The 21,622-nt window shown below is 42.9% G+C and overlaps 2 protein-coding genes across 2 annotated transcripts; one reads left to right on the forward strand and one right to left on the reverse strand.

Moving 5' to 3' along the window:
• Window positions 1-2,741: 2,741 nt before the first annotated feature.
• Window positions 2,742-7,096, forward strand: LOC119226785 (beta-1,3-galactosyltransferase 1). Its single transcript, XM_037485071.2, has 2 exons — window positions 2,742-2,997; window positions 3,920-7,096. The coding sequence occupies exons 1-2, from the start codon at window positions 2,963-2,965 to the stop codon at window positions 5,154-5,156; spliced, it is 1,272 nt and encodes a 423-aa protein (XP_037340968.2). The 5' UTR covers window positions 2,742-2,962; the 3' UTR covers window positions 5,157-7,096.
• Window positions 7,097-8,629: 1,533 nt separating this feature from the next.
• On the reverse strand, window positions 8,630-11,012 carry LOC119194284 (interleukin-17C-like). The gene is made up of 2 exons (XM_037448505.2): window positions 10,549-11,012; window positions 8,630-9,078 (listed from the first exon to the last, which is right to left on the reverse strand). The coding sequence occupies exons 1-2, from the start codon at window positions 10,764-10,766 to the stop codon at window positions 8,814-8,816; spliced, it is 483 nt and encodes a 160-aa protein (XP_037304402.2). The 5' UTR covers window positions 10,767-11,012; the 3' UTR covers window positions 8,630-8,813.
• Between the last annotated feature and the right edge of the window lie 10,610 nt (window positions 11,013-21,622).

Here is a 21,622-nt window from a genome sequence, read left to right on the forward strand (position 1 = left end):
TAAACCTTGGGGAAATCACAAAGATTTATTGTCATTTCAGTGTCACGTTACCATTTTTTACTCATCAAAAAGACCCTTCATGGAGGTACACGCTAAAAACAATGGAACATGGATTTATTTTTTATTGGATTTCTGAAGCCTCACATTGCACAACTGCTATGGGGAAAAAGGAACAAAGCAACAACTTCTCTGTTTTAAGTGCTACCATAAACAACAAAATGTTCATGAGCTGAGGCTGTGGTTTTGTTGGGAGTGATTTCACACTAAACCGGTTTCTGGTGTAGCATATAGAAACACAAGAAGAATGTCAAATGAAACCTTTCCTCTTAGGGCAAAGCAAGCAGCCCCAACCACACAAGGAGACACTGGCACCCTTGATCCACAATGACACACACGCAGTCATCAGTCACACCTGCAGACGCAGCTTGGACAAAAGAACCTGATTCCTTTTCCTTCAAGGTAGGGTCCGCGAAAGGTTCTTAGAATTGTTTATTTTAAATACCATGATATACAATTTTCATTCATATTTTACAGAAGGCTTCAAATATTAAATTTGAAATGTTCTTACAAATGATAAGTTTTAAGCATTTAAGTTTAATGCATCCAAATGTGTGTGTGTGTGTGTGTGTGTGTGTGTGTGTGTGTGTGTGTGTGTGTGTGTGTGTGTGTGTGTGTGTGTGGAAATGCACTCTCATGTGCGTTAGTTTTCTTGTTTAAGGTACAATTTACAATGTACAATACTGGTGGCTCTATATTTACTTTCATTACATTTGATGACAAAAAAAGGTAAAAGAAACAATAAATGTTAAAAAAGCAAAAACAAATAAACGTTTTAGATTAAGTATCTAATTAGTTTGCCCTGATTACTTCCTTACGATTAACAAAATACTTATTTGGTTTGATCAAAAGTGGGAGGAGCTCCAGGTTTTTTCAAAGCTCAGAATGTCCGATTCACTTGAACATTACCAACGATTAACTAACTCAATGAACCTGCTCCTTTCATCCTCCTTTATGGTGCACCACAGTGCAGGGTAATGATTCAATACGTGTGTGTGTGTGTGTGTGTGTGTTATTTGTTGTGCACATTCTGTGATGCTGCTCAGTAAAGACGTTCATTCTTTTATTTATTTATTTTCCTGGTAGTAGAACTGCTTTCATTTGTAGAGGTCACCGAACCTCTCATATTTGCAAACTAAATCAGCAGACAGGCAGGAAGTTATTAAAAGGCCAGTGAGTACCTTGACCCTTTGTGAGCTGACGTGCACGTGAGTGCACGTGGACTCATGAACGGCCATGAACTGCCGGTTAATTAGGACATTAGTTTGTTTAGCTTGGTCAACAAAAGAAAAAGCCCCGTGAAAGCACGATGAAGGCCTTTACTCATTTAGGGTTTACAAGAATATTGTCAGCATAAAGGAATTTTTCACACAAAAACGCAAAAACCAGTTCTGCATTCTTTAGGCCTCGCCTTGAAATTGCATTTACACAATGGTTGTCGTGTCATGATATTAAGGAACACTTAGATATAAAATAAGAAAATCTCTGTACATACGTCTATATATTCGTCTGGCACACAGAAAACTAACACTCACGGGCCAAATCCTGCCTCTTGATAATAAACTAAGAGAGAAGTCGTTGTGCATTAACGACTTCTTAACGTGGTTGGGTGGTTTCACACCTGAGCTAAACCGGCTTCTGGTGAAGCATGCAGAGACAGAAAAGGGATGTCAAGTGAAACACTTCCTGTTTGGGACGAGCAAGCCGCCACACAATGGAACACCGGCACCCTTGAAAAAAAGAGAGAACTTGCAGGGGCCCTAAACCTAAAAAACATGAAGCAAGAAGCCTGAAGCACCTCCTCCTGCAGAAGGAAATGAGATGCAGTTGTTTTTCGATCTCAGCCATTCTTCGGCCAGATTCTAAGTTCCACTTCTTGATGGAATCGTCCGAGGCAATAGAATGGAGGCAGACCAGTGAACCAGTAACACCAGTCCTGGGGTTTGTAATAGGAGACGATTTGAACCAATCTCAATGTGCCAAACTGGTTTCTGTCTTTTTGCAGGGCGGCAACAAAACATGTTTTTTAACGCACCGTCAAGCACGGCCACGTTGTGCGTTTCATCACATCCAGACACATTTGTGTTTTTATTATTATATTGATAGTAAGGTGGTAGAAGAGAGCCAGGCTAGCCGTTTCCCTCCACTTCCACTCTTTATGCTAAGCTAGGCTAAGATGAAATATGGTGAAAAGTACAGTATTTACCGGTGTATTAGAGATGTTGCACAATAAAAATGTTGCAACATTAAAATGTTGCACAATAAAAATGTTGCACAATAAAAATTACCCAATATTCAACCCTGACGTGTAGCGGAGGACAAGGGGCAGAAAATAGAGACACTTTACAAGGCACACACAAGGCACACATTGCATTTGTACTATTCAAGATTCCTCAAACCTACATGGCAACGGACCAATGAAACTTTAGTAATTAATCCTGGGATACACCTTGCAAAAACAACCTGATGCTGTTTCAGTACACACACACACACACACACACACACACACACACACACCAGCTCAGAGGAGAGGTTCTTTTAATCCTCCGGAGCTTTCCTGGCTGCACGTCGGCTTTAATAGGAAAACCACACAGGCCAAACCCCGGTGGGGGGGCGGGGCTGCTGTGGTGGGGGGGGGGGGGGGGGGGGTGCCTGGCTTGAGAAAACAAAGGTGTGGTCACAGGTGAAGGAGGAACCGGGAAGGCACAGTGTCACAGTGCCTTGGTTACTTCAACAACCCGCAGCCTGTCTCCTTTCAGCTGCAACAGAATGCCTCCACGTCGTGTCATGCATTTTTCAGTGAAACTTTGGCCTCTGCTTTAGTTCCAAAATAAATAAAAAAAAATGTAATTTTTTTTAATGAAGGTAAAAAGAGGACGTGGATCAGCTCCCGGGGAGGTTCAACATGCTGGAGAGCGGCTGCGCTCCGGGGGGACAAAGGTACGTCCGTTTCATGCATTTTATCACCGTTACTCTTTAAGCTGCGTCGGAGGAGGACGAAGGAGGAAGAAGTGCTGCGGGGTTACTGAAAAAAAACACCATTTGTCACGATAACTTTAAATGATAACATCATTTCACACACTTCGGTTAATGCCCTTGTGAGAAATCCAAAGTATGGTTAAGCATTTATTACCAACTAGAATTTAGAAAAATCCTAAATAATACAGAAGTCATCAACGCAATCCCCGGTGGGGGGGCGGAGCAGGAAGTTCTGTGTGAATAGAAGCTTTAAGACGTTCGTTGGGCAGGAAAAGACAGAATAAGACTGTTTTATGACCTCTGTTACGTTAACTACTAAAGTGTTTTCTGGAATCCTGTTGCTGCAGAAGCGCTTTTACTTCGCTGGCTGTTGCTTGTGAGGCTTTTTCTGCAAACGTCAGTTTCTTTTACAGCGCCGGTGATCCGGAGAATGTCAGTAAAGCTGCTGTGTGTCTCTTAAAGGTGTTTGTTCCCTGGACACAAACCATTAAAGACGAGTTCCACAGGATGCACCTGAATGAAATACACTATAGGTTCAGCGCCATTGGACCAGTTTTTACCAGCAATATTATTCTTGTGATTAAATATGAGCATGGTGTGTATTTTCAGGCCTGAGTGTAGTGCATTCTAGTGTAAAAAGTGTACTTTCCCACTGGGAATTAGTCAAACTGATTAGTGTGAACATTAAATAGTGACTGACATCACTACATTGGAAACGTACGCTTTGAGCTGCAGTTTTCTCCCACCTTTCAGTCTTTTGCTGCAGTAGTAATTCAGAGTTTCCCACCTTAGGGTAAATCAACCTTTAAATAATGATCCTTTGATCAACTGTCGTGGCACCACAAGTACTCTCATGTGTGTTTGTCTCCTCTGTGCTGCCCAGCCAGGAGGCCGTGAAGCCGCAGGAGGAGAGGAGGTGGTACAGCGCCTCGCGCCGCCAAGTCCTCTTCCTCATCCTGGTGTCCATCGTGGTTTTCTTCTTCTTCAACATCAACATTCCCGACTGGGACCCGACAAAGTGGTGGTTCTCACCCAGTAGTCAGAGACAAAGCGCCGTCTCCACCAACGCCAGCGGTTACGGCACCACAGCTACCGGACCTGATCCTACCGAGTTTACGACAGAGTTTACGACCAAGTTTACGACAGAGTTTGGCCCGGCTGCCATTCCTCAAAATAGGACGGACGTGGCGCCGGACGTGGCCACGGACGTGGCACCCGAGGTGGCGACTCGGCCGGTGACTCCAAGCGAGGGCGAGAAGCCGACGGCCCCCCCTTACAAGTCTCCAGGCCCCTACCTGGTGGAATACCCCGCCGAGTATCACTTCCTCATCAACGAGCCGGAGGCGTGCGTGCGGCAAAAGACTTTCGTGGTTCTGGTGGTCCCCGTGGCGCCCGGCAACAGGGCCCACCGCGACGTCATCCGCGGCACCTGGGGCAGCGACCGCTCGGCGTCCGGCCAGCCGGTGACGCTGGTGTTCCTGACGGGGCTCCCCGGCGGGGAGGGGGCGGCGCAGATCCAGGAGCGGCTGCTGGAGGAGAGCCGCCAGCACCGCGACCTGATCCAGAGCGACTTCCTGGACTGCTACAAGAACCTCACCATCAAGACCATGGTGATGATGGAGTGGCTGGACTCGCACTGCTCCAGCGCCTCGTACGCCATGAAGATCGACTCGGACATGTTTCTGAACGTGCAAAAGCTCGTGGACACGCTGCTGGACGCCCCGAAGAAGAGCTACATGACGGGCCTCGTGACGAGCTACGGCATGGTCCTGAGGGACCGGACCTCGAAGTGGTTCCTCCCCGTGGAGATTTACTCTTCGTTTTTTTACCCCACCTACGCTTTGGGCCTGGGCTACATCGTATCTCTGGACCTCCCCAAGAAGCTGGTGGAGGCCTCCAGACACGTGAAGGCCGTGTACATCGAGGACGTGTTTCTGGGGATGTGCATGAAGTTCTTGGGGATCCCCTACACCAACCCACCGAGGGCGGACTACTTTCACGTGTTCCCTCGGGAGTACAGTCGCTGTGCTTATTCGCAGATAATCGCCACGACGACACAGCCCAACGTTGACCTTGTGAGTATTTGGAAAGACTTCAAGAGGCCGGGTCCGCCCTGCTGATCCGCAGAGATAACAAAGACTAAAGGAGCGCCACATTTATTATTGATCTAAGAATAAATCTACTACTATTAAATAATTAATTTGATTTGTTTTTTTATTTCATTCATAACTATTTTACTCTAAATATAACTTTATCAAAAGTATCTTAAAATAGTGACACAATGTCTCAAAATAATGAGTAAAAATGTTTAGATACTTTTACGTTACATTAAGCGGACGCATTATAACCCCTGTGTTACATTCTGCCTGGGGAGCAATTAGGGGTCAGGGGTCAGGGACACTTCAGCACATGGGGCAGTCGGGATTCAAACTGGCAACCTTACGCCTCCCTTTTTTTTGTACACGTATATGTACTATTTTTGATAAACAATTGGTCAATATTTAAAACTAATTACAGGATATTCTTTTATTCATCAGAGTGACGGAAATGAGCTAAACGCTATAATTCAGGCGTCCTATGTTACCTTTTGAGTTGTTTGTGTCATCAGTAAAAACAACATGGAGGAACTCCTCGAGGGTCACATGACTTCACGTCTCTACCACTAAGCTAAAAGTCAGAGGTCTCATTTGGACGGTTTTTAAGTAGAAGCTTCCGGGTGAGCAGCTCGTCTTGGACCGTGTGGAGGAGTCCTCTCACACCTGAGACCTCCGTTCATCTCCTCCCCAGCAGGTTCTTAGGGATCTCGGTGTGTCGTTCAGTATATTGAAACCAATTCCAATGTATTATTCATGAATGGACCGACAACAGGGTGCAGCTAACAAAGGAAGAAAGAAAACGTTATGGCTTTGTCTTCATGCTGTTCAGTCACCGGTTTTGAGGGTGAAATGACACTTCACAGTGTGAACTTTGAATCAAGGAAACAAACAACCGGGGGGGACCGAAGGAGGATGTCTGGTGGCAGACGTTTGACCTTCAGCTTCAGCTACAAGTCCATCTGTGGAGGAAAGAAAGAAGGAAAAAGTTCTGCTCTCAAAACAAAAGAACGCGCCCTTGAAGGAAGATAAGCGCCACAAAAATGTGTCATTGCTTACAAAAGGGTCGAGGAACCGGAGAAACCGGAGTAGCAGCAACGCCCGTCCTCAACCCCCCCCCCCCCACCACACTTCCTAACTTCCTCAAAGAGAAAAGGCTTTAGAAAGTTGTAAGGAACGAGGAAAAGTGTCACCCTGTTATGTGAGGAACCTGATGCCCCGCGTGGTCCCACCACCTACAAACACTGTACTCACAACCAGAGAGAGTGCACGGCTCGTTTATTTGTTTAAAACATTGCAGAGCTGTGGTTTTCCCAGTCAGGGGAACCTGCCGGAGTTTATCGCGGCCGAGACGTGTTGAGACGCGCCCCAACGGGTCTTATTTACAGGAGGGAATGCAGGTGGTTGCGTTGGTTTTGACTCCCATATGTCAATGAAACGAAATGAACTTCATAATGGATCTAATTTCTGTCCTGTAGACTCATGAGCTGCTGATAACAGACTTCTACTGATTTTATATTTACTTAATGGTTAAATTAAAGGGTTATATCATCCCCACTCATGCAGTGTGCATTTTTAAACACGTGCAGCCGAATTTTGAGGCGTTACTGAATGAATGCTAATTGGGTCTAATAATTCTATAATTATGCTGCTCATAAAGATGTTTGTGTTTTACTTTCATCACTGTTGGTGTAACGGTTGGTGGTCTAAAAGGATGAGGAAAAAATATAAAGCACTTTTTTACTAAGATGGAGAAATAATTTATCTCTTTGTGACGGGTGTTTGATTTTGATGTAGAGAAATGAATTGTTTTACTAACGATGTAACAGGGAAAAGCTGCGTCTCACACAGGGAGCTTTTATTAAACTCTTGTTGCTGTGCAGGGACACAAAACATGTGACAGTGACTTTTGGTTTGTTGGCGCGTTGTGGACTAAACATAATATAAATAAAAATGTATTTCTTTCATCGTTTCTAAGCAATAACGTGTTTTTGGTAGGGCCGGCCAATCAGTTTGAGTAAACATCCCAGTATGATTCAATGCAAAAAAAGGGTATTATAACACTTATTTAAACAATTCAGTATATCAATGAATATATATATATATATATATATATATGATACAACTACCATCAACTATTATAAATATCAAATATAAATATTATATAATAAATATATTATATTAAAGGATAATTATAAAACAATATACATATATTTATATAAAATGCAGATGCACCTATGAACCTAGTTTGTTGTCAGTGAGGAAAGATCAACTCAGAAGCCCCACAAAACTTCACACATTTAATTCTTTTGGATAAAATGTTCTGGTTGTGTGTCCTCACCGTGCTGTGTGCGTCACAGCTGGGTAAAGATGGTAAACTTTAACGCTGTGTGAATATACGACGTTAGCATGTAGCTAACTAGCTGGCTGAACTGATCTGGGTGCAGCAGGTTCACCTCTAGCTTCGCCGGCAAAGTTCTTCTCTCGTACTGAGTTTGGGTCGGGTCTCCTTGGACACTGCTCTGGTCGAAGGGCTAAGCCCAAACCCTCAACGTATTTAAGGAGGCTGAAATGATCGTGTCACTCATTAACTTTATCTGTGATTGGCTAACTGCTCCTTAGACCCGCCTCTTTGGGACCCGCCCTCTGGGATCCGCCTCTTTGGGACGCGCCTCTTTGGGACCCGCCCCTTTTGGACCCGCCTCTTTGGGACCCGCCTCTTTGGGACCCGCCCCTTTGGGACCCGCCTCTTTGGGACACATTTCAAAAACACAAATATTGACTGTTTGTAAAATGTATTTTTAATATAACAAACAACACTATATATTGTTCCGTTGCTCATGGTGGGGCCATTGCCCTCTATGGACCCACCGCCACTGTTACACCTCATCCTTTAACTACTGTATTACCTTTGCAGATCCAATATAAAACAAATAAAACATGATTCAAAATTGCAGTTCCCACCCTCTCCAATACATGCGCCATCGTTGTCCATATTTGGTGATGATTGGTGCAGAAACATTAAGTGATGTAGGCCTACAGATAAACGCATCAATAATTATTCAATAATATAAAATATCACAACCTCCCAGGGCCCTTTGACACATTATATTTATTTCTCTACATTTATTAAAATGTTTTTGTGTCAAAATTGTCCCTGTGTGGAAGAGAAAAGAAATTACATTTGCCAATTTTCCATTCTCAGGGCTTGATAATATCTCAACTTTTCAAGAATGGCCACTTTAGCGTCACTGTATAAAATTGAGAAGGAGCTTATTTTGGCGTTGATTAAAGTCAAATCAAGATATTTTGAGGTCGTAACAGTTAAACAAATGAAATAGACGATCAGTGGTTTTCACATATTCAAACCGTTCTTACTCCCAAAGCCTGGTCTGTTTGACTCTAAATGGACCATCATTCACTCAATGAACATTACGCTGTGTTGCAGAAGACTTGAAACTAGAGATTGAGACAAACTCATGTTTCCAATGTTTAGAGAAGTAGTCGTCTTCTTAAATAGACCTCTATGGGAGCAGGGAGTCGCCCCCTGGTGGCCTCTGCAGAGAATGCGCAGGCTCACGCTTTGTAACTCAGTGCCACCGACCAGAGCGGCAGCATTTGGTGTGAGAATGGGTCGTTACACTTCCAAATACACACATCACGCAGAAACTACAGGGCGCCCTTTCAGCCGGCTCGATGGGGCCCGGTTGACCTCTTTGTGTACTTGGGCCTGGCGCAGGTGCAGCCCACGGGGACCTTGATCCAATCCCTGCTGACCACAAACTTGTCGGGGTCCCGCGGGCACGGCGTCTTCCTCATGACCATCAGCGGGGCGAACACGGGCACCGAGTTGTAGCGCATGTCTTCCCGCTGGTCGATGACGCAGCCGTGGCAGAGGCACTCGGCGAAGGAGATCTCACGAGGGATGCGGTCGTCCTCTCTGTTGATGCTGGTGGGAGACGAGCACATGGGACATTATCCTCATCCTTATCGGTCCTTTATGTGATTGTGAAGCACTTAAAGAACTATTTGAGGGACTATTGGTCAGCAAAGACTATTCATTTGGTTCATTGGCATTTAAAGGAACAGGCACTGAAAACAGGCTGTTTAAGACCAGGGTAAAAAAGGTGCTGTTTTAAATGATCCTTTTGGTATTTTGACCAAAGTATGTTACAGACATTTCATTAAGACCCCAAGGAACCAGATCAAGTGGTAAAAGGGGCACACGATGGGTCCAGTATGTATTGTTAACGTTGTCGATGGTACCTTTCCAGTAAAATGCTTTCCTTTTTTAGTTTTTATTTTAGCAGAATTCTGAGCAGACTCAGCCTGAGTACACTTTAATATCTGTTTATTCATCACAACAAACTCACTAGTGAACAAAGTCATCGCACAGCTCCTTCTGAAGCACCCACAGGTGAGTGGTCAGCTGACACCAGGTGTGCACATTGGTGCACCAAGAGTTCATTTACGGTTCCTGAGTGCGTTACGTGAACTTTATGTGATGTTCCAGGTCTTGGAATCATCTGCACCTCTCTGACTGAGATGGTGAGATAATGAATGTTTTCTGATGGAAACTACTGTTCCAATTCGACGAAGTGAAGATTCACAACGATCCTTTACGATGCAACTGTTCGTCCTGGTGGGGATTTCACAAACATTAACGAGGCCAAAAGCATGAACTGTCAGGTGGCCGGTTTCCTTCTCAAAGGGCACCAACAGATCTTTGGTATGCAGCGGCATGGACCCGCCTCCTCTGCCTCAAGCAATTTGCATTTAAATGACTATCGTCACGGTTTTCCGTATATGTTTTGTCTGGAACGTGTCATTTGGCCAACGTTTTGATAACCGGCCGCAGGGGAAAACCCCCAAAACATAAGTTTATTGTTTTCTAGACGTCTAGATGGGATCTGCCTCCCTGCGAAAAAGGAATGTTCCTTTCTGAAAAGGGGACCTGCCACTTTTCACTCTCGGCGATACTGGCATTAATGCATCCGTAATTATAAACCAATCATGTATAATCTTTATTCTTACCCTTTCTACTTTAAGTTAATTTCAAAGATTACAAATGGCTACTTATGTTTCACATACGTCTTTTATTAGGATTTTTACTTGTGTGTGATGCTATCACTTTTACCAAAATAAAAGATAAGAGGACTTCCTTTTCATAATTTAAATAAAATACTTGATTGCAAATTTGAAAAGAGAACTGTTACTTGAAACAAAACAATACTTTTTCATTCGTTTGTAAATCTCCAACTTGAGTTCAAGTTATTGTAACAGAATATTTTGACTTAAAACTGAAAAAGGGGCCTCCTGCAGTAATAGGTGTAAGGACCGCGCAGCGTTTGGGGCCGGCAGGTGCTCTCGGCTGCTCTCGGCATCTCTCGGCTGCTCTCGGCTTCTTTCGGCTGCTCACCTGTATCTCCACGGGGCGAGGGAGCGGTCTCTCAGGTCCGCGCTCATTTCTGCGGCCGCGCACGTCAGGCGCGCGCCAGGCCGGTCCAGAGTGAGCCACCTGCTGCCGTGCGTCCTCTGGTACCTGACCTCGGTGTACGTCACCTGTTCCGAGCTGATGCACCTGGAGGACCTCGTGCCGGCGGCAGAAGAAGAAGAAGGCGCGAGGTGGTTGAACATCAGCAACGAGATCTATGCAGATTGAAGAAGAAAAAAAGACAAACACGTGTGAAGGTTCCCAGCTGTGACAGCGTGACTTTAAAGCGCGCTCCTGCTGGCTCACGGTCACATTTACCTGCAGACCCACGAGTCCTGACATCTTGAGACATGTGACACAGCCGATCCATTTGCTTGCGGTATTTATACAGCACGGAGGAAGATGCTCGGATGGGGAAACCCGGATAAAAATGCTTGGCCTTCCTTTTGTTGAATCCTTTCCTTCATAGAAAGAGAAACCGTGACAAAACATAAACAAACCCCGCCCCTTTCTGTGGGCGGGGTTTATTTTATTCAAACATGATTAACTTCAGATTCTATTAGTCTCTTTCTCACCGTATCACCAGCATTTACCTGTAGTAAGCCTAGCTTCATTTATTCAGCATATATATGAATAAATGAGATAAAAGAAGCATCATAGCAATTAAGATTTAAAACATGAACTAAAGTACATGGACCAGAATTATGAATAGGTCCCCCCCTGCACAATTATCATTCATTTACTAACTTTTTGGACTTTGGCAAAACTTTCAACGTGAAACAGATGTGAATGTGAGACACTTTTTCAGTTCTGAGATTTTGTGATCAATAATAATGTTCGATCATTTTAGGAAAATGAAATCCACATGTATTGTTGTTTCTTATTATGAGACGTACATGTGCATTTCATTGCATCTGAATGGGATTGTTGGCACGTCAAACACAGCCGTTAAATGATGGACAGTTGAGAGAAAAAAACAGTGTCTAAAATAGAAACTTTCTAAAATGAGAGAGAAGATTTAGTCTTTAATAGAAAAACAAACTTTTAACCGTAATTGATCGAAATGTTTTTCATTTTATTAACAGACACATACATTTAATTATGCCAAAAATCATTAAATGAAGTAAGGAAAATGAATCCCACATTATTTATATTGCATCACCTTTACAAAATAATGACGTATATGTTGCCATTCACTACCTTTATTTATTACAAATAAATTCAGTTTGTGGTGCTTGTGTTTTCCTCCACATGCCCATCCAGTCACAGAGTGGACGTAAACACGGTGACTCACAACGTTGATGCAAGGAAAGCAAAATGTAACATTTTGACGTGGACCCGGTGACGGGACATCAAAGCTCCGGGTGGACTTTGACCCGCGGGTGGAATGCGAAATGTCTCCTCCCCTTCGTAGCCGGGCCGATATAAAGGCTCCGTGCGCTGTATTTAGACACAAGGGCACTGTGAAAACTCCGTTAATTAATATCTACTGTGTAATTATTACTTACTGTTGAAGTAAGTGGTTTCGACGGGGTCCTGACGTCACACCGAGCTGCCCGTTCACGCGGGTTTCAGGTCGCTCGTTAGAAGGGCAAAGTGGATCCAGGAAACGTTCATTGCCGTAACATGTCAGACACACGTGGAATTTGACTTGGCGGTTGGTGCATGACGGCAGACAAGGTGGTGCAGGAGTAAGATAAGAATATAAAGAAACGCATGCTATGGGTTAGTGATATAAAGAGCTTACTCGTGAAGACGTCGGGACATAGAAAAGCACGTGAAAGCACGAATTGAGTCACTTGTTAGTAAACTACTCTGCTGTGAACACAGCATTTACTCCCCCCTAAAATGTGTCCTCTACCTGCATGCATTTTAGTTTCCATAAAGTTGACTCTTTATCAGGTACATCATTATTCAAATTTAGAATGTTCAAAGTTAGAATGTCTTGATTCGTTGTAATACATATTTACATACATGTTGTCACCATATATAGAATTCCAGTAAAATATCTTATTGGATAACGATCTCAATATTGAAAAGTAATTAACACTTGACAGTGTTAGAAACTCAATGTCATAGTAAAGATAAACATAAACCCTATGGCAGAATATCTCATTGATATGCATTCAATTGAAGAGGAGAATATATTTTAAGAGACCACTGAGTATACATAGTAACTATAGCAACCAAAGGCCCAGGGTTCATTACTAAAGATTGAGCTCAAAGATGTTGGACAACATTTAAAAAAGACATCAAACAAGTATTCATACAGGAGGAAAGAACTTTATTTAATGCCTACTGAGTGCTGCAGAAAATATTTTTTTATTTTGTTTATCTTTTTTGGCTGCACAACTGGACATCGAAGATACTGTTAGTGTATCTATTTTATTAGTCATTATTATTATTATTATTTATTTGGTGCAGAATAGTAGTGTCCCTACCAATGCTGAGGCCAAACCAACTCCCTTGATTTAGACACACACACACACACACACACACACACACACACACACACACACACACACACACACACACACACACACACACACACACACACACACACACACACACACATACACACACACACATACACACACACACACACACACACACAGCGGCTCAAGTTTCTATCACACCACATACCTGTAACTGCAATGGGTGGAGCATTTCCAGTTGAATTATGTCATCAGTACCAACATTCACTAATGAGCTTAGTTGAAATCACACACACACTTTATCTTGGGATTTTGTTTAGATGTTCTTCCTGTTGAGTTTATGGTTTTATTTGATCCTTCTCTTTCATACACCACTTATTTATTGTACTTTCTTTATCTGCACTGTTCATGTCCTGCAAAGACCCTTACATCACATTCACGACAGGAGTCAAAGTCTATCACCAAGAGGGTTCATCCTCTGACATGTGATATTTCTGTCTGGACGACCAACAACCACTGTTATGCCAACCCAGTCTCCAAAAAAAGCGTGAAATGGCTACGTTGGTCCACCGTGATAAACGTAGTCATGTCACGTTTTCCCCCAAAATAACGTTACTATGTTACGTTTCTTTTGGCCCATTCATTTACATTGCTTTGCAAATAGGTCACGTGACTATCAAGTTTCCCGGTAGCGAAAAGAAAAACATGGCGGACGGTCAGCATAATCTCCGTGAAAAACACAATATTTTAAGAAAGCATCAGCATTTGTATGCATTTCGATGGCATTTCTAGCGAGAAGTATGCGTTATTCTTTCATAATCTTCTATCAGAGACTGTAGAAGACCTTCCGTTTATTCGTTTCTGCGAAGATTTGAGTGTCTCTTTGGGAAAGCGTGGCTACGCAACGCCTTTAACGGCGCATTATTAAAAATGGGACACACAAAAAACAGAAGAAACTCAGATTTGCTTGGGAAAAAACTACTTACAGAGGCTTTATCCCCATAAAACATAAAGGACGAAGCCTGGAATCTCCGTTATGTTAGCCTAGTGTGTGGACAGTATATCTGTAAAGGTTTTACTTTTATTGAGTAAAGCAGAACAAATAGAGAGAGACTTTAGTGGAGGCCTCACGGCCACTTCACGCACAGGGCAAGCAATGCAGCTCCGTTTGCCCGGAAAATGATAAGTCCCGCCTCTCCATGGATTCGTCAGAGCCAATGGAATGGAGCCAGCCCCACGTGGGATAGATCGCCCGTTTTCCTGGCCAGTAAAAAGAGGAGACGTGTGGAGCGAGAAATGACGCTCCGCTCTGAAGGCGAAGCCCCGCCCCCCTTTTCCATGTAAACAAGACGTAATGTTCGGGGGGGGGGGGGAGTTGCACTCACACAACTTCACAACAACCGAGAGTTTAAGGCGCGTCATTGACTTAGGAGGCTGTGATTGGAAGTCGGGACTGGAGCTGTCAAAAAGCTGGACAAATCAAAATTGCCCATAATTCGGGATGTCCCGGGCATGCCTACACCCGGAAATTATGCATTCTTTCATTGAAAACTCATAAAAATAAGGGAATTTATGTTTAAAAAGTCATAATGTGATTCGTGTGCTTTGAGTTTGTTTTGTTTGGCGATTAGTGGCTTTAAGGCTGAACGCCTCTTTACGGTAACGCCCCCACTGGAAGTGTTTTTTTAATAATGCGCCGTTAAAGGCGTTGCGTAGCCACGCTTTCCCAAAGAGACACTCAAATCTTCGCAGAAACGAATAAACGGAAGGTCTTCTACAGTCTCTGATAGAAGATTATGAAAGAATAACGCATACTTCTCGCTAGAAATGCCATCGAAATGCATACAAATGCTGATGCTTTCTTAAAATATTGTGTTTTTCACGGAGATTATGCTGACCGTCCGCCATGTTTTTCTTTTCGCTACCGGGAAACTTGATAGTCACGTGACCTATTTGCAAAGCAATGTAAATGAATGGGCCAAAAGAAACGTAACATAGTAACGTTATTTTGGGGGAAAACGTGACATGACTACGTTTATCACGGTGGACCAACGTAGCCATTTCACGCTTTTTTTGGAGACTGGGTTGGTTATGCAATCCATCATGTGACACGGCAAAATGAAGTATATCGTCTTCCTTATCAGGAAGCCTTTCACTGGGAAAGGACCACACCATCATCATCTTGTACTACAGGGCTATTTTTGGAGCAACCTTCATGAGTGATGCAGCATCGTAAAGGTGATCAACGAAGAACCTTTGAACTCCAGAAACAGTTATTAACACCTCAAAAACACATGTGGCTTTCTGCATTTTCTTTGAATTTAACAATAAATTTTCTGTGTTAAAAACAAATTCTCCGACCAGAAAATGCGGAGGATTTGAGGGCCGACAGGTGTAGTTGTCTTTTTATTGGACGAATCGAGGTGAAACAATTTAAAGGTGTCCTTTCGGGCGGGGATCCTCTGTACCTGTGTGGCCAAACGGCTCATAACTGACATTCCTCAGTGGTTCACACCAGTGATGTCAGGTGTGATGAGGCAACTTCCTTCCAATCTCCTCTTCCGTTTAGCTATTTTTGTGGTAAGGATGAGTTCAAAGAGCGCCTTTACTGCATAAATGATTGCCTCAGAACACGCAGATGCGTCACACCAGCGTAACGAGATGGCTCAAGAATTGCTCACTTATTAATAAATATTTGCAAAATTTTCTGCATTTCAGCTTTTTTCTGTCATGATGGGGTGCTGAGTGTACATTAAGGATAGATAAAAGGAACTTTTTTGATTTTAGCAAATGGCCGGAATGAAACAAAGAGTGAAAAAAATAAAAGGGATCTGAATACTTTCCGTACCCAATTTAATATAATATTGTGCTGGCCGTGCCCGTGTAATCCAGTAGGCCTTTACTTTTGGCCTGAAGCTCCATAGGGACCAATGTAAATTTGGTGATATATTTCTCTTAGAAACTGCTGATACAGCCGTATTTATGGCCGCAAAGACATATAAATCATATCTAAGCGATCGGTAGAGTCTTGGGTCTCGCAAAATACCCTTATTTTTTTGATTAGTCATGTTTTGCAGATACAGATAGTAGTTTGATAGTAAAATCCATGTGTACTTGTATCTGTGGCAAAGAGCAGACAGGGACATGCAGTCGTCCTCTCTGCAGTCTCTTGCACAGGTGATCCATAGAGCGTCACTAGTGCAGACTGACAGGACCTGAATACAGGACCTGAATACAGGACCTGAATACAGGTCTTACAGGTCTCCCTGCCCCCACTTTTCTAACCCTGCCCTCGTCCCGCAGTCTCAGCCACCATGTTACGTTCCGGCTGCTCTGTTTGTGTTTTTCTCCTTCAGGTGTCTTCTTCTTCTCTTCTTTTTTGTTGTTTTACGGCGGTTGGCATCCATCTCATAGGTGGATTACCGCCACCTTCTGCTCCGGAATATGGATCAGACAAAACCTTACCCTTCTTTACCCCACAATAAAACAAAACTATAAAATAAATAATGATAAAAATAAATAAATTCAAACAAGTAACCCCTGTACCCCATCCCTACATTTCACTCATATCCTATAAAAAAAACCCTGTGCTCTGCAGATGTGTTTGTTCCAGTCTGTCTTCTTCACAGGTGTGGTGAGGTGCTGCTGACGATGCAGGGGGCGTGGCCAGCTGTTTCTCCAGTGTTAGGTTCTGAAGGCCGAAGGGGAGACCAGCTTCCCTTTCTTCTCGTCCAGGCAGGATACAGTGAAGCAAAAGTCAACTAGCTCGGGTTTTAAAAATCAAAAAGTATTTAATAACTAAACAAAGAGTAAGGCCTACAATTACAAAGTGAAAAACAATGTGAATAGTGATATATTTCGCGAAATAGAGATTTCCCCGGCCAAGTCAAAAGTGACTCCTCAGGACGGCTGCAGGAAAAATCTGCCTGTTCTTCTCCCGGTTCGATGATTTGAAGCTCCCGGGGGGGGGTGGTCTTCTGGGTGTATTCGAATGTCATTGGCTCCTTCAATGTATCTCCTCCTGGTCCAGCCTTTTCACATCAAGGTGTGAACTGCCACGTGTGACTCTGGATCAGGGTCTCTGTCTCTCTCTCCCTCACCTTTCAATGCATTCTCTTGTAAACATCTGGCTTTATGCCTCAAAGAGTGAAAATAACATCATATACATAGTTTGTCTTCATCTTATAACTAGTACACTTCAATTACAACACAACATATAAGATCACAGTACTTAATGGTTTATCACAGTTTATCTGGTGCAACACATTGCCTCATTCGGCTGTCTTGCATCCAATTGCTAAATTAATACCTGACAGGAGAAAAAACTTCTAAAAAAAACCCTCTCCGGGAAAAGTAGAAGAAATCCATCAGGACAGAAATTAGCTTCTGTCCCCAGGTTTTAACATTACATCATGACAGGATGTTAATGTGTACAGTATTTATATGATTTATATGGCTTTAAATTGTTATTGTCTATAATACATTCACTTCATTTAACATACAAATGTAATATATACTATCTGACATCACACAAACTACAATTCTAAACTAAGCATTGATACATGTAACATACTTCTCACCGCTAGGTGTGCACTTCTACTCAAATTCCTAACACCAGCCAATCCAGCGCAGCTCTGAACTATAAAATGTTTAGTTTGTGAGAAATTGAGAGAGGACATACAGGAGTAAATGGAACATTATTTATAATGAAAAAGCACGTTGATGGAATGTGTGAAAATTGCAAAAGTCAAGAGACCACAGAGCATGTAATAATGTATTGTCCCAAATATCATCAAGCCAGACAAAGACTGATTTCACAATTTGGTGAAAAACATTAATGACATTAAATTTATATGAGTTACTGAAAAAATAATCTGGTGGAATTAGGTATAATTTTTTGTTTTCCTTTTTGAAGATAACTGGGTTTTTTGTAAGGATTTAGGAAAGTGTGGGATGACCTCCTGAACCACACTCCAGTCCAGATGGTGGCAGTAATGCTCCAAGAGTTGGTTGCCAACCGCCAATCAAAAACCATAAGAAGAAGAAGAAGAAGAAGAAGAAGAAGATTGAGAGAGCCGTTGAAGAATATATGATTTATGTTGTTTGTTAAGCCTGTGGTCTGTGTTTCATGTAGCTCATGTGGAGCCGGGCTAGGTAAGACACCCTGGGGTCTACATGCACCTGCAGGAAAAACCTGCTAGACACACTAGGTGAGACTAGGTGGGGTAGGAGTGTGGGGGTAGGTTTAGAGGAGTAGGGTAGCTCAGGGTCCTTTTTCGTTATTTTCTTTGCTTTGACAGACCGCCCTACTCCACAGGCCTTGTTACCTGTTAGCTGTCTATGTGTTTGTGTGTAATTGTTGATATTGGATGGTATGTATTGTCATTTTTCATGAGCATTGTATGGTAAAATAAACCCACCATTTAGTAATCTGTTGTAGTGGCGTCGTGGTGCATAGTGTACATGAACATTTCTGCAGAATTTTGTGACAAACAACCTCTGACTTATTCAAAGTTCTACACATACAAAATGTATTATTATAAATTGAACTATGTAGAATATCTTCATGAGAAACTTTTTTTTAAAGAGACCCAGGTTTTTGCATACCTCAGTTCCGGGAGGCCCATGAGAACCTGGAACAGGTCTGAGAGGGTCTGTAAACTGTAGATTGAGAGCTTTTCTAAAGTGACTTGGCCCTTTGGGTGAACTTCTCCTTCACGGTTTTCCTTCTGAGGTTCTGAGAAACCCGACTGTGACGCTGCCACATTGTTCATATTTGAGGGAAATAATGAGATCCACGACGCGACAGGCTCAGACTCCCTGCTGTGCTCTCTCAGCGTGTCTTTCTGTCCCTGGATTACCGGCTCAATGGAAAACAGAACTGTCACAACCGAGGTGCATGAGCTGCAGGGCAGGAAGGACACGGTGGAGATCCGTTGCAAATCATTATTTGAGAGTGCACCTGTTTTTGACTTTGTGCAGGTGAGGACAGGAAACAGGTCAGACCATTACGCAAGAGTTTCCAGCCCCGCTAGCAGCTCTGTGAGGCCGAGCTAATCGCCCTGAGTAAAACCTTAGCATGCTAACGTGTCAATAAGATGAGATAAGTTAAGATGAGCCTTTATCATTCAATTTATTTCGTACAGCCCAATATCGTCAATTCCAAATTAGCCTCAGAGGGCTTGAACAGTTTGTACACATGTGACATCCTCTGCCCCGAAACCCTCACATCGGAACAGGAAAAACTCCCCCAAAAATGAAAAACCCTTCCATGGGGGGAAAAAGGGAAGAAACCTCAGGGAGAATGTCAGAGGAGGGATCCCTCTCCTGCAATGGATGTCATGTGTACAGAATGACTTGTATGAAATAAATTAGTCAATAACAGAAATGATTCAAATGATTGCGAGTAACAAGCCAGGTGTACGGCAGGAGCACCACAGGGACAACCACCATCAGATAGAACCACCCTCAGATAGAACCACCATCAGATAGAACAGAAGCAATCATGATGATGATGAAGATCATCCACAGAAAGGAGGTACAGGTTCCCTCCAGCAGGAGCCTACTGAATTTATGTGATCTGTTGGCCGTGTACTTTCAGAAGTTCCATCCCTCTATTTAAGCACACTGATCGTCACATTATGATCTTCCGGACCTTTGCTACTAGAACCTTTCTCTAACTGGACATCTTTGTTTTGGTTGAATACCCCTGATATAGAGGATCAGGACAAAAGCATAAAGACTAAAATGACATAGAGAAGGTGTCGTTCGCCCTAATAATAATAATAATAATAATAACGAGTAGGACTATCAATAGATAAAATAAAAACGTTTTAATTAAGTGCAGCCCGCCGGATGTCTTTGAATTACTGGAAGACATAAGTTGCATTTTGATAAAAGTAGCTGGTGTTCCTAATCAGTCCTGGGGGGTCTCAGTCTGTGAGGACCAGGTCAATCACCAAGGCAGCGCCGGTAGATCACCTGCCATTGGGGGGAAAAACCATCACCTCAGGTCACCACCCAAGAGCGCCATGATTTGGATTGAAATGTTGAATAAAAAGTAGCTTAGGTAAGTTTGACCCCCCCACGAGGATCAGGACTAAACTTGTTCACGACTAGTTAAGTTCTTCACAGTAATTTAAGTGGGATTCTGAATTAAGTAAGTCATGTAGGTCAGTACCATTTGTCTGTTGGTTTTATATGAGCCGGTCTGACTCTCAGCCAGGTGATGATCAGGCGACAAAGTGTTCAGGTAACATTCCTGCAGCATTTACGCCCCGTCTAGTCAGAAAAATCCCGGAACTGCAGGCGTGTCTGATCCACTGCAGGATAACTGATGGTGCCAGACCTGCCATCATAGTCACCATGGTTACCCGTCATAAGTCTTAAGATGTCATGTTTTAAAATACATTTGGGTATCAGGAGTTCTTGATAAAATAAGATCCGGCTCCCTTTCAAAGTCCCGTTCAGGGTGGTGGGAATGTGCAGCTACGCAGTCTCAGAGGTAGAGATTAGAGATCCGCCTTTACAAAGGTGCACCGTGTTTATCTCTCAAAGAGGGAGGCGCCTGAAGAGATCCCCTCAGACAGATGTTGGGTGCTCGTTTATTCGGGTTAGACGCTGTGAGGACGCTGTTTTTCTACTAACGACAGATGTTCAGCGGCTTGGGGTAGACTCCGGTGAGGCTGCGCTGTGATTGGCCGGGTCTCTGGAAGGCCTTCTCAATGTCCTCTATGCATGATCAACAAAGACCTTGTATTGTGTTGAGCTGTTGATGTTTTGTTGCTTGTGATGTCAAGGGATGTTTTGTTTGCCTTTACGTTGACGACGCTGTAATTTACAGTGATGTCGATGTCACCTGAGCAATTCAAAACAATTTTAAAGAACCAGAAACCGAAACGCACTTCAGAGATTAAAACACTGACACAGAGTGGAAAAAGACAGCTTGGATCAAATGAAATCAGACCTCCAAATGTATCCGGTGCCGAGTGGTCGTGTTCCTGAATCTCTCAAGTCGGACTGAGTTGCTCTGAATTCCAGGAAAACTAAGGCTGTTTCTTGGCAGATTACTCGGCTCAGTTCACTCGAGCAGAAAACGGACCCGATTCTAACGATGGAAACACGGGTTGGAGGAAAGTGACATTGACTAAATTTCACTAAACGTCACCAAACAACTTTTCACCACTACGTCGAGTTAATAATAATTATTAAGGGAAGAAAACCAATGTTTCCAAACGGCCTTTTCTAAATTCCTGTTATTAGATAACATTTTAATAGATGTTTCTTGTATATATGCATGTATTTTTATCTTTGCCCATAGTTGTATGTATTAATTTACTTTTACTTTGAAATGTTCCTTTGTTTTTATTAATATATTTGTATTCATCATTTGTTTGTTTTTGACACTGTTTTAATCCCAATCTTGTCAATTCAACAGAGAAGAGCACATGATTGGCTTTGGCTTGGTAAAAATAATAATTAATAAATAACTTCCTCCAAAATTTGAAATAATCTGCTGGTCAAGAATGAACTCCTTAACGAATTTATTTTTTTAAAAATACGAACAAAAAAATTAAATGCAAAACATCACTCAACATTAAAAAAAAGAAAATAACACAAAGGAG

The sequence above is a fragment of the Pungitius pungitius genome, chromosome 4, assembly GCF_949316345.1.
Source record: "Pungitius pungitius chromosome 4, fPunPun2.1, whole genome shotgun sequence".
NCBI classification, from domain to species: domain Eukaryota; kingdom Metazoa; phylum Chordata; class Actinopteri; order Perciformes; family Gasterosteidae; genus Pungitius; species Pungitius pungitius.